Genomic DNA, 14278 nt, shown 5'->3' on the forward strand with positions numbered 1-14278 from the left:
GGGTAAATTTAGAAACAGATTTTATAAAATTTGCTTTAATCTCTCTGAAGGATGAGTGACATCCCACTAAGGTGCAGTCATCCATTTTGTTTATTGCCAAGTTCCACTGAAACACAGTTACTATGTTGATGACTTCCCTCTGACTCTGAAATTATATGAAAATTGTTGATAGCTCTACATTTTCAACCAGCAAGAATATATATTCATTTCTGACAACTGTATTTAACTGCATTTGTCAAATTAGTGTTTATTAAGTCATTGATTGACTAAAAGGCCTTGTTCTTAACACACATACCTTTTTTAATTTTTTTTTAAAGTACTAGAGATTGGACCCAGGACCTCACAAATGTTAGGCCGCTAGGCAAGCACTCTTATCACTGAGATACATCCTGAGTCCTTTTTATTTTCATTTCAAGACATGGTCTCCCTTAGTTGCTAAGACTAGCCTCAAACATGTGATCCTCCTGCCTCCCAGTTTTCCTGGGATTACAGATATGCGCCACCACACTTAGATTAAAATTTTAAAGTTAAATTTTTAACTGAAAATTTGAATTTTAGTTTGAAGTTAAATTTTCTAACCCTCATGTTCTTTTTTTTTCCCCCCTCTATTTCTTCTTTTCCTCCTACCCCAGTCTTCATTTTATTGTTTTTGTGCTTAAGTTGTAGATTACTAGAAATTGGAATCATTCAATTTGTAATGATTCAGTTTCTAAGGTTTCAAGTCAGTTGTTCTATAAAGTGGTAGAAAATGAGTGGGCTTTAAAAGGCAGCATAGGTCTGGTTTTTATGAATTTGCTTATCATGATCCCTACTGCATTGATTGCTTTACTTATATGCCCTCCGTTCCCCACCCACTCTGTTTTTCTTTAAGAATAAAGTTGAGTCAGCTAAAGAAAATACACCAAGTACTTCTTTTAATATTTAAACTTAAAAATTATAAAATGTGGGGCCTTTTTGTTATTGCTGTTTTTTGGTCACAGGTGATATCAGCTTGTAAAATGTTTGGTGGGTCTTTCTATTTATTTGCTTAACACTCCTGGTTGTAGTCTAAAATGATTTAAGGGGTTAAGTAAAAATGTCTCCATGTTGCTTCTCCAATACAGAGAGAAATAAATATGCCTTCCTAACATGTTATGGCTGACTTTTTATTTGGTAATCCGAAGCTCTTCTTCCCTTGTTTATTTAGAATACTTTCTATGGTCAGTATGTGAAAAGTAGAAATATTACTCAAATGCTACCTTTAGGCTTACAACAAAGGACTCTACTATCACTTACTAGATAAGAGATGTGGTTGGGTCCTTTAATCTCAGGGCCTAAGTCTACTTTTCTATAAAATGGGATCAGTGGTATCTCGCTCATAGAATTGTGAGGATTAAATGACATAAATGAAGTGTTTTAAAACTGTGCCTGAAATACAGTGATGACAATGTGTATAAATGTTAACTAGTTAGAACTTCGCATTTTCATTTTCTATGCATCCTAATTTTTATTAGAAGTTTTTGGTGGTTTTTGCTTTTTGTTTAAAAAAAAAAATAAAAAATAAATAAATATATATATGAAAGAAAGAAAAAGACTGTAGAGCTAGTATCCCATGCCTGTAATCTCAGTGGCTAGGGAGGCTGAGACAATAGGACTGCAAATTCAAGGCCAGCCTTAGTAATTTAGTGAGGCCCTATACAACTTTCTAAGACCCTGACTCAAAATAAAAAATAAAGAGGGCCAGGAATGTGGCTTAGTGGTAAAGTATCTCTGGGTTTGATCCCCAGTACTGCCCACCACTGCCCCAATAAAAAGGCTGTAGGTAAAAGATTTAACATTGAAAATTATCAACATAAGGAACATTTGCAAACAGTGAATTAGAATTATTTTATTAAAATCCTTTTGTTTTTTAGTTGTCGGGGTGGGTGTTTTATTTTCTTTCCTGACTGAAAGAACAACAACTGGAGGGCTGCTATTGTAGCTCAGTGGTGGTACACTGGCCTAGCATGTATGACGCACTGGATTCAATCCTCAGCACCACATAAAAACAAATAAGTGTATTGTGTCCATCTACAACTAAAAATTAGAGAAAAAAAAAATGAGGACTGGGGATATAGCTCGGTTGATAGAGTGCCTGTCTTTCATGCATAAGGCCCTGGCTTTAATCCCTAGCACATCCCCCCCCCCCCAAAAAAAAAAAAAAGGAAAGAAAAGAAAAACTGGCATTCTTAAAAACATCAAGTAAAGCCAAGCACAGTGGCACATACCTGTAATCCCAGCAGTGCAGGAGACTGAGACAGGAGGATTGCAAGTTCAAACCAGCCTTGGAAACTTAATGAGCGCCGTCTCAAAAGAAAAAACATAAAAGGGATGGGGAAGATGTAGATCAGTGGTAGAGTGCCCCTGAAGTAAAAATGATAATTTGATATTATAATAGGTATTTATAATATATGTAGTATATGGAGTTTTCCAAAAAGTACCATATTTACTCTGAACAACAGACCTATGATGTGTATGTGTTAGTTACTATCTTCGTTTTCAGTTGAGGAAGTGAAACCTCAAAGAGCTGGGAACTTGTTCTCAATTTTGCTTATGGCAGTAGCAGAGCTAAGATCATTACCCTCATTTTGACTCCAGAGCCTGTGCATGCATGCATACTTACTGCCTCATCCCCTTTCACATTTCCTCCAGGATTGAAAAATTTTTTAAAGATTACTTGGATCACTTGTTCATGTGTATGAAAAGCTTATATAAAATTATGGAATAAAATGAGGTTATGTGTTTATGATGATGTTCTAGTGATAGTCCACATGGCTTGAGAACTTTTTGAGATCTGCATTATATGGTGTTGGTGTAAACCTAGGGCACTTGTCACATTTCAATTTCAGTATATACATAAATAGTATGCTGAGTATTGCTGAACAATTAGAGCTGCAACACAGGTTTTCTTTGTATGTTTTCATTAACCAAAAGGCTTTGTTTTTTATTTTTTAGTACCAGGGATTGAACCTAGGGGTGCTTAACCACTTAACCACATCCCCAGCCCTTTTCTATTTTTCATTTTGAGACAGGGTCTTGCTAAGTTGCTGAGGCTAACTTTAATTAAACTAGCGATCCTCCTGCCTCAGTCTCCCAAACAGCTGGGATTATAGGCATATGCCACTGCACCCAGCCAACCTCAGATTTTTACGGGTAAAAAGAAATTACCAACTCTAAAGGAAAGTTATCACCTACTTCAGGGATTATTTTTCTTCATATTTGGAATGCCTCTAGAATTTCTACAGTATATAAGTGCACAGCCAGTTTAGTGTATTATTGTGATTTTAGAAAATAACTAACAATATTGATTATAAATAATTATAAACAAATTATTCTATATATTTTTTTTAATGATTTGTAGTACCTGGAATTAATTCCAATATTCGCTTTTCTTTAGTCAGGACCCTCCTTCATGCCAAACATGGTGGCTCACATCTGTTATCCTAGTGTCTTGGGAGGCTGACACAGGAGGGTCATAAGTTCAGTGCCAGCCTTGACAATATAGTGAGACCTTACCTCAAAATAAAACACAAAAGGGACTGGGAATATACAGGTCAGTGGTGGAGTACCTCTTGGTTCAATCCCCAGTATCTCAAAATAATAGGGATTAGGATTTCATAGAATGAAAGCATTGGAGCTATATGAAATTTTGAGTCTTAAATTTAGGAAGCACGTCTTGATTGTGTCACTCATGATTATGTGCCAGTTTCCTCACCTATGGAATAAGAATAATATTAAGATTATATCTTATATACCATACAGAGCTTTTTATGAACTCTAATCATGGAATTTTTTGTACATTTGTGCTTTAAAAATTGTTTTTTGTTTGATCCTTTCAGAGTAAGGATGGGAAAACCCCTCTGCACATGACTGCCCTCCACGGTAGATTCTCCAGATCACAAACCATTATCCAGAGTGGTAAAAAGTATTTCTGTTTGTTTTTTTAATTTCTTAAATGTAGTAAAGACATCCACAAAAATGAGTGGTATTGAGTAATTGTTGTAGTTCATATATTTTTAACATTTGATTTCAGATCTCTTGAAGCATCAAGTATTAGAGTATAAAATGCTATGTATGTGTATCTTTCAGAATTTTAATTTTCTTTTTATAAATTTTTATAGCAGTTTTGATCTTTTTAACCAACATTGCTTCATAGAAAACTGCCTTTCCACTATAAGTAGTATATATATTAATATGTACTCTGTTGCATATATATTTTTTTTGGCCTTTTGAATATTTTGAGCCATTTTTAGGATTTTAGTTGATTTTTATGAACTTTTTTCATTTCTGTGTTTGGCTTTATATTAAGCAAGCTAAACTTTTAAATAAAAACTTTTAGGTATGTTTAATTATTTCACAAGCCATGTTTGAAGGAGCTATTTAATAGTCCTCAAGATAGAATAAGTAACTATGGGTTTTGCTGGGGGTTTTTTTGTTTTGTTTTTTGTTTGTGTTTTTGTTTTTGGTACTGGATGTTGAACTCGGGCATTCTACCACTGAGTTACATCCGCACCTCTTGTTTTAATTTTTTGAGTCAGAGTCTGGCTAAATTGCTGATGCTGGCCTGACTTTCAGTCCTCCTACTTCAGCCTCCCAAATTGATGAGATGACCACACTCAGCTGGTAGTGTTGTTTTGTAAGAAAAAACTAGGAATAGATTCATGATCAAATAATTTTTAAGCACTATATACAGTCTTCTTAATGGTGCAGAATGTGCATGTTAAAGCTCTGAAAAATTTTGCTCTTAAGAAGTGTGCTTGATTTTGTTCTAGTATAATGGTTTCTAAGCTTTACTAGACCCTTGAACCTCTTCTATCAATTTAAAGTATATTGCAATCTTTAATTGTTTTTTATAAGGAGTACTGGAGATTGAACCCAGGATCTTGCACGTGCTAAACAAGTACACTGTTGCTAAACTATACCTAGCCATTTTCTTAATTTTATTTTTATTTTTACTTTATTTTATTTTATTTTATGATTTTGAGAAAGATTTTCACTAGATTTCCCAGACTGACCTCAAACTTGTGATCTTCCTGCCTTGGCCTCCCAAGTAGCATGTACCACCATGCTTGGCTTAAAAATATATTAAAATTTTACGCTCAGTTTACAAAACTACATCAACCATAAAATCTGTAACTCCAACTGCCTGACCCAGTAAACATGGTATGAATGAAATTTAGTTAGAATTGTTGTATTCTTTAGTTTGTGCTTTAAAAGCATTTTGTATTACATTGCATGTATTAAGTTGGACTTGATCTTTATATAGTCCAGGGTCTAACTAACACTGTGCCCCCCCCTTTTTTTTTTTTTTTTACAGGAGCTGTAATTGACTGTGAAGATAAGAATGGAAACACCCCTTTGCACATAGCAGCACGGTATGGCCATGAGCTGCTGATCAACACTCTTATTACAAGTGGTGCTGACACTGCAAAGTAAGTAATACTTACAGAGGTGTTGATAGGTATCACAGGAAAATACAAAAAGGAGGATCAAGTATAGTTTTCTAAATATTTCAGATGGAAATGTGGATTTTGTCCTTAGTGTTATACTAACTAAAATTTTTCTTATCCTTTGTATTGACAATATGGTATATAAATGTATATACAATTTTCTTTGGTAAGCCAGGATAGCATATTTTTTTTTACATATTTTACATTTCTTTCTCAAACATGACTAATATGCAATTTTGATCAGAGATTTAATTTTTGAGATCTTCATTTTTAGTGTGGAAGTACTTAAGAGACTTGAAAAAAAATAGTCACCAGGTACGGTGGCACATACCTATAATCCTGGGGACTCAGGAGGCCAAGGCAGGAAAATTGTGAGTTTGAAGCCAGCCTGGGCTACTTAGTGAACCCCTGTCTCAAAATAAAGGGCTAGGGATGTGACTCAGTGGTACAGTGCCCTTGGGATTAATCCCCAGTACCACTCAAAAAAAAAAAAAAATTTTTTTTTTTTGTAAAGTTGTAAACACAAAATACTTTTTGTTTTCATCCATATACTATCTATAGATAATTGTTTTCAGACTGTTGTACAGAATTCACGGATTTCTTAGTTGCTACTACAGTGTGTTCCCTGCTTCCCACTTTAGTCAGAACAGTTTACTTTATTTTACATATTAAGGTTCCCTGTGAAATTTTACTTGAAAGATGAGATCTTTTGTATGGACCTCACAGAAATGAACATTGTGCTTAAATTGGTGTTTATTATTCATGTATATCACATTTATGTATTCATTAAGAAATTTTATACCTTCTATGTATTTATAAATGGCATGCTGTACATATCTACTATATATCTTTTTTGCAGCATTTAAAAGAAATTTATATCGACCTCTTGATTTAGCCAGGTAGATATAAATCTAGGTCTGAGTCACATCTCTACTAGTAGATATAGTTCTTTTTTTTTTTTTTTTTTTTTTTTTTTTTTTTTTTTTTTTTTTCCTTTTAAATTTTTAGTTGTAGATGAACACGATACCTTTATTTTATATATTTATGTGGTACTAAGGATCGAACCCAGTGCCTCACATATTTGGGGCAAGCGTTCTACCACAAAGCTACAACCCCAGTCCCTCTAGTTTTTTTTTTTTTTTATTTTATGGGATTTAATTATTATGTGAGTGTTCCACACTTTATCCTCCTTACTTGCAAACATAATTTGCTTCCCACTTTTCTCTTTTACAGAATTAGCATGATGAACATTCTCGAAAATTTTGCCTTGTGGGAATGATTTTAAATAGTAGGGCAAAATAGGGAGTGAGTTTTGCTCCCTAAGCAAATGTGTTACTGACATCTAGTAAATATAACCCAGGGATGCTGATGAACATCTTGCATGTAAAGTATATACCTTACAATAACAGCATTCATAATGACAGTAATGCTGAGCTTAAAAAACCTACTCTTGAAAAATATAATTGTGTAGTAAGTTCTACCCACTTTCACTCTCTGACCACATTATTCTCCAAAGTTTGGGAGTTTTTGACTCATCTAGTTTCTTTTACTTAAGTAGTCTCTATGTAATTTATTTAAATGATTGTACTTTTCTTTTATTATAATGAGTGTATTATTCTGTTACCTTCAGGCGTGGCATACATGGGATGTTCCCCCTTCACTTGGCAGCCTTAAGTGGTTTTTCAGATTGCTGCAGGAAACTTCTTTCTTCAGGTAAATGGAACCTATACAGACCAGTTCTTTCTTTTTCTTTTTCTTTCCCTCCCTTCCCCAAATGTTGACAATCTTTTTTATCTTTTTTTAATTACATATAAACAGATCCAAGTATAGATCCTTCATTAACCCCTTAGATGTTTGACTCTGTTCTTGTGTGTGTGTGTGTGTGTGTGTGTGTGCATTACTTTTATGTAATAGTAGGATTCATTGTGCCATAGTCATACATGCACAGAACATAATTTGATGTCATTCCCAGTACCTTCCCTTTCCTGCTCCTCTTACTTAGCCCTGATATGCTTGCTGACCTCCCTTCTATTAGTAGTCGTAGTCAATAGTACTAGTACTAGTACTAGTAATATTCTTACTTCAATTAGTTCATTATAGTTTTGTGTATATATATATATGTATATATATGTTTATGCAGAATTCATTGTGATGTATTGATACATGAACATAGCATAACTTAGACTTGGTTTTCTGATCAGCTATAGGCAATGTTGTATTTCCTAATGATTTCCCCTCCTTTGTTAGCTGGAGTGGGGTGTGGGATATTTCTAGAGCTTCTGTTTATCAGATGACAGTCTTCTTAGATTGTCCCTTAATAAGTGCAAGCAAAATACATTCATTTGCGTGTCTTATTGGTCTTGATTTCCACTTCAGGAGCCAAGAATGTTCTGTGATCTTCTAGGTTGATGAAATTATTTATGTAGTATTTAATTAGTAGTTTAAATTCTATAATCATAGTCTGTTTGAAACAAAACAGGATCAAGCTGTCTGCTGTGTCTCACACACGTAATACCAGCTTCTCAAGAGGCTGAGGCAGGAGGATCACAAATTCAAGGCTAGCCTGGGCAACTTTAGTGAGACCCTGCATCAAGTGTTTTAAGAAAAGGACTGGCAGTGTAGCTCAGTGGTAGAGCATCCCTGAATTCAATTCTTAATATTGCAGAAAAAGGAAAAAAACAAAACCAGGATAATAGAGTTCTAAATTTTATTTCCAAACTATGATTCTTGTTAAGTGTTTTCAATTACTAAATATATAATAATAATAAAATACTAAATAGTATCTTACCAGTAATAATATACACGTAACAAACTCCTACTGCTTTTTGAAAAAGGTTTACAATTTCCCATTTAAAGTATAGAGTTCAGTATGTTTTAGTATGTTTGTAGGATGTGTAACCATCATTACAAACCATTTTATTTCTTTAAATTCACCCCTTACGAGCAGTTCATAGTAATGGAATCACCCACCTGGCTTCTTTAGCATAATATTCATAAGGGTCATCTTTGTATTATCAGTACTTTATTCCTTTGTATTGCTGAATATTATCCCATGGTATCCTATAGCCTTTTTAGAAGTCTGAGAGTTGTTTGTTTGTTCATTTGTTTGAGATAGCCTCTTGCTGGGTTGCAAAACTCCTAGACTCAAATGATCCTCCTTCCCCAGTCTCCCAAGTAGCTGGGACTAGGAGACTAACAGTTCATGACACCATGCCTGCTATGGCCTTTTAAAAAGAGAACTCCAGCATTTGTTCTGAAACACCAATCTAGTACTGGTGATTTTTTTATGTGTGATATTGTACATTATTAAAGATATTTTCATTCATTTGTACATATTCAGAACACATAGGATTGGATGAAAAGTTGTGATTCTTGATATTTATTGATTTAATACTTTAATACAACTGTAATAATATATAATAGATAAGACATTGATACTTACAGGATTTGATATAGATACCCCAGATGATTTTGGCAGGACCTGTCTACATGCAGCTGCAGCTGGAGGGTATGTAAATACTATTTTTATTTCTTTAACAACAAAAAAAACGGGGGGGGGGGGGAGCTGGGTTTATATATAGTTCAGTGGCAGAGCACATGCTTCTTGGAATGTGTGAGGCCCTAGGTTTGATCTCTTGTGCAAAAAGGCAATGACAAAGGAAACTGGTCTTGGCAGTTTTCCTCTTGTTTTTGTTACTCTGTATTATTTCTGGGTCATCAAAAAATAAGAAATCAAGCATAAAAGGAGTGATTTGGGGAAGAAAGTCCAAACTCAGTGTAGTGATACATGCATGGAATCCCAACAACTCTAGAGACCAAGGCAGGAGGATTGCAAGCTCAAGGTCAGCCTAGGAAATTTAGTGAGCTCCTGTCTCAAAATAAAGAAAAGGGACTAGGGATTTAACAGTGGAAGAGTGTACCTAGGTTCAATCCCCAGTAAAACACACACAGACACTAATAAAGGAAGTCCAAGGTAGCAGAAATCACTTCCCCCACCATCTTCTTTTACCTAAATCATAGGTTTTAAGTGGGGAAGGGAGAGAAGGCCTTCAAAAGGAAGTGTATTCCTAGATAAATGGAGAAATGAATAAAGTGATTTCTCAAATAAAAAATGTCTTCAAATGTCAGATGAGAACATTCTCTATAATACTAGTATTCTTCAGGTACTTTTTAAAGTCATACCTTAAGGGAAAAATGTTGGCAGTCTTTTTGTCTTGCCTCTACTGGGAAAAGAAAATTTTGAGGTTGGAGATCTTGAACTGTTTTAAAATAACCTACTGGGGGAAACTAGGCATTTGGTTCTGTTGAATGACAGACTTCAACTTAAAACCCTTGTCTCTGAAAGCATGTTGCTTATCTAATGGTCCTGATAAAATTTAGGTATGTGATAAGCTACTTAATTCATTTGTCAGAAGGACATTTTGCAAGAACTTTATTTCCAATGATAATTTCTTCAAAATTTCCATAGATCCAAGGATAAGTGCACTAAACCAAGAATACCACAAGGCCAGGCTAAATTACAGAGATGGATTGTGAGAATGTGACTGACTCCCTTATTCTTCCGTGGTCATCAGGGAATGTTACATTTAAAAGCTGATTTCCATGTAACTGGCTTGCAGAGAGAGGACCAACAGACTTGTCTGTTGACAGTCACAGTTTTCATTGTAATATACTAAGTTGATGTTCAGAATTATAAAAATTAAATTACAGGAATACCCATGTGTATAATGTTTTCTCCTATCATTTTAACTAAGACATCTAAGTAAGTATTAATACTGTAGGAGAAGATAATGGAGAACTGACTTCGAATGTTATCTGTGTTTTCAAGGTTTTTTGCTTTTTTGATCTTTTTAAATTTAGTATTGAAAGCCACTTACATTTACATTTATTTATAAGCATTTTGTTTGCTAAAATTTCCTTAGGCTCTCTTGTATAGATGTGGTTTTCCTTTTAAACAATGACATGATTCATTTGTTATTTCCTACCAATGTACCAATATGTATATACATAACTTCTTAAATACTAGGTAAGATGAAGTCTAATGTTTTATTCTTCACAGAATATAAATCGTGCTATTTTATTCATATGTACCCTCATTTTAAAAGTCTTATTTAAGCTTACCAATTTCACTGTAAAATTGCCGACAATTTTTTCTAACCTTTCCCTCAATAGGAATTTGGAGTGCCTAAACCTCCTGCTGAATACTGGTGCAGATTTCAACAAAAAGGACAAATTTGGGAGGTAGGATATACAATATAGTTTCTCTATAGAAACTGATTGATTTTATTTACATAATGATTTGCTTTACCTTTTAATTGACTTCTGAAAATTCAGAGATGGGCACAATGGCTCATGCCTGTTATTCCACCGATTCAGGAGGCTAAAGCAGGAGGATCACAAGTTCAAGGATAGCCTCAGCAACTTAGCGAGGCCTTGCCTCAGAATTGTTAAGAACCAAAAAGAAAGAAAAGAAAATTAACTAAAACAATCCAGTATCTTTGACATTGTGATCATGATTAATCAAGAGTCCCATCTGAAATTAGTACCTTCTAAATATTTATTCTCATTCAGTCTTCTTCCACTTGAGCCCCTCCCCAAAGCCCTAGGATACAAAGCTATAGCCTTATTCTTGTAAGTACCTCAGTGTTTCTTGATATCACTTTTCTTCCTCCCATAATTTTGTTAATGGAAATTTTGGTACTCCATGGTACCTATAATCCTTCAAGAAACTCACAGTACCTAGGATACAATAACAGTTCTTTTCCCAAGTCATTTCCTTTGTGAGAGATCCTACTTGTCATTTCTGTTTACAAAGTACTATTAAAGAGGGGGGAAACAGGTTACAAATATATATGTGTTAGTGTTCTTTCTCTTCTGTGTAAATCTCTCACACACACATTCACATATCCCACTGAGAAAGGCAACTATGAAATGACCAAATCCTTTGTTGTCATTCAGCCAGTGTTCTCACTGTTCAGCCCCAGACTTCACTGTTACTAGCATTTGTGTTTGTGATATTTGAAGCTACCATTGCATATTCCTGTAGAAGCACCAAATGCATTAGGAAAAATTAATGGGTGGTATTTGTTCGAAAGATGAAGGTAGCATTATGAAAAAAATTATGTGTCAACAGTTGAGAATTGTGCATATCAAAGTGTATGACAGAGAAGAATGTGTGTCAGAAGGAAATGTGAAAATATCAGTGCATGTGATTGGACCAGTTCAGAAGAGAAGTAAAAATAATTATGTATAATAGAAATTCAAAAATGAATAGAAGAAATGAAAAAACTATTTGACCCTCATAATGGCTTTGAGGAACAGAGATTTCATAAGCCTACTAATGGAAGAAACTAATGACCCACAAAACCATAATCATTTTGTTTGGCTTTGGAATGCAATATTTTTATAGTTAATTTGCCTTAATAATTGTACTATAATCTAGTTAAAATAATTTTATTGCACTTCAAGCACTCTGCACTATAACAGTAGCAGGAACTTCTGAAGCATATTCTGAGCTTAGAAGCTTTAAGGGAATTCAGGGTTAATTGCATTTTTAAAGATATCACTATATAAAGTTCCATAAGACAAAATAATATTTTACTAGTAAATGTATTAGAAAAAATATACTATGAAAGCTAAATATAGTTTACAATCATATTTCTTGATTTTGGGGGTTTTTCTAATGAAATTATAGAATCATCAGTTTTGTAATCCTAAAGCAGTTTACTCCTAAATTTAGTAACATTCTCTTTTACTTTATTGACCCTGAATAAATCAACTACAGGGACTGGAATTGTGGCTCAGTGGTAGAGCACTGGCCTAGCACATATGAGGCACTAGGTTCAATTCTCAGCACTACATAAAGATAAATAAATAAAGGTATTGTGTCCATGTACAACTGAAAAATGTTTTAAAAAAAAATCAACTTACAGCTGGGTGCAATGTTGCACGCCTGTAATCCCAGCAGCTCAGGAGACTGAGGCAGGAGGATTGTGAGCTCAAATCCAGCCTCAGCAACTTAGCGAGGCCCTAAGCAACTCAGTTTGAGACCCTGTCTCTAAATAAAATACAAAAAAGAGCTGGGAATGTGGCTGAGTAGTTAAGCATCCCTGGGTTTAATTCCCAGTACCAAAATTATGTTTTGATCTTATTTTTATACCAAACGGTTCTCTACCACTTTGCTTTCTCCTCCTAGTCTTATGTCCTGCACTCTAAAAGACTCAGTATATATTAGAAGTCGGTGAAAGGCCCACTGTAAATAGTGTTTGTAAGTGTTGAGAAAAGTCAACTATGCTCTTGTTTACTAGTGTATGTCCCTGGCTTTTATCTTTTATTAACTTGACACACAAGATCTCCACTGCACTATGCTGCTGCCAACTGCAATTACCAGTGCCTGTTTGCTCTTGTGGGATCAGGAGCAAGTGTGAATGACCTTGATGAAAGAGGCTGCACACCCCTGCATTATGCAGCTACATCAGACACAGATGGCAAGTAAGTATCATGGGGTAAGAGTGAAGGATGATTATTTCTATAAACTGACTTCTTCCATGTGGATGACTGTGTTTATTGCATATTTGTATTTCCTTTTTGTATTGTTTTTGTTGTTGATTACCTTTCCCTGAGTCTTTAGTTTAAGAAATAAGTTTGATTTTTTTTTTTTTTTTTTTTTTTTTTTAGGGGCGAGGTTGGTGGTACTGGGTATTGAATTCAGGGGCACTCAACCACTGAGCCACATCCAAGGTCTCACTGAGTTGCTCAGCACCTTGCTTTTGCTGAGTCTGTCTTTGAACTTGTGATCCTCCTGCCTCAGCCTCCTGAGCCGCTGGGATTACAGGCGTGCACCACTGTGCCTGGCATAAGTTTGATTTTATAGTTATTACTACTTATTCAGCTCAGTAACCTGCCTTGTTGACTAATTTGGTGAAAAAGATAAAGTTTCCTTCTTCTCCTCCTCCACCAAAAGAATAGTCTTAATATCACTTTCATGTTTTTTCCAATCAAAAGGGTAAATTAGATGACAAAGTAAGTAAATGATGGCCAAGAATGAATGAGAACAAAAGAATGAGTGATGCATAAACTTCTATAAGCAACACTCAGTTATCAGTACCTTAATATAGTTTTTTCTTCTTGGAAGAAAGTAAACTCATTGACGACAGAAAAAAAGCTCTTCAAATGCCTTTGGTAAACCCCATGCTGCCAAAGTCAATGAAGAGTAAAAATAACATTAGGAAAAGTAAGGACTCCCTGGGAAAGATGTTATAAATATACTTCTAGGAAGTTGCATTTAAGATAGACTTATTTCTTTGACTTTTAATATTTGCTTTCTATCCTCAGAAAGCATAATTTTATGGTATTATTCATAAATGTCTTTTTTTTGTTGTTGTTTTTAGTTCATTGGTTGATTGCTTGGTTTGGGTTACTAGGGATTAAATCCAGGGCCTCATGCATGTGAGGCAAATTACTTTATCAACTGAATTGCAGTCCCAGCACTGACAGATGTTCGTTTAGTATATAAATTCTGTAACTAATTTCAAATCTTTTCTCTAAGTAACATTTTCTTATGTTGGGCTTGTGGCTAAAATTCTGATCTTCGCAGCATTAGTAAATTGTGCTTTTTATTTTCAGGAATATATCACTTTAGACAATTGGATATATATGCGAGAAAAGTTAGATGGACTAGATTTTGGGGAGAAGTCAAAGTATTTGAAGTATGTTTTTGGATAATAGTTATTTAAAGAAAATCTGTGATAAAGACTGTAAATTAGATATTTTGGTTTATTAATTTTATAATTTCAGGATTTGAATTATAG

At 34.5% G+C, this 14278-nt stretch overlaps 1 protein-coding gene across 10 annotated transcripts in view; it reads left to right on the top strand.

The window, feature by feature from the left end:
- Window positions 1–14278, top strand: part of ANKRD28 (ankyrin repeat domain 28) — a 207393-nt gene that overhangs the window by 140391 nt on the left and 52724 nt on the right. For all 10 annotated transcript variants that reach the window (XM_079116407.1, XM_079116406.1, XM_079116408.1 and 7 more), the window contains 6 exons: window positions 3858–3936; window positions 5336–5450; window positions 7099–7181; window positions 8913–8976; window positions 10641–10709; window positions 12819–12959. In XM_079116407.1, the coding sequence (XP_078972533.1) occupies window positions 3858–3936; window positions 5336–5450; window positions 7099–7181; window positions 8913–8976; window positions 10641–10709; window positions 12819–12959 (551 nt within the window). The remainder of the gene's footprint in view (window positions 1–3857; window positions 3937–5335; window positions 5451–7098; window positions 7182–8912; window positions 8977–10640; window positions 10710–12818; window positions 12960–14278) is intronic.

This window comes from Sciurus vulgaris (assembly GCF_902686455.1).
Source record: "Sciurus vulgaris genome assembly, chromosome: 16".
NCBI lineage: Eukaryota > Metazoa > Chordata > Mammalia > Rodentia > Sciuridae > Sciurus > Sciurus vulgaris.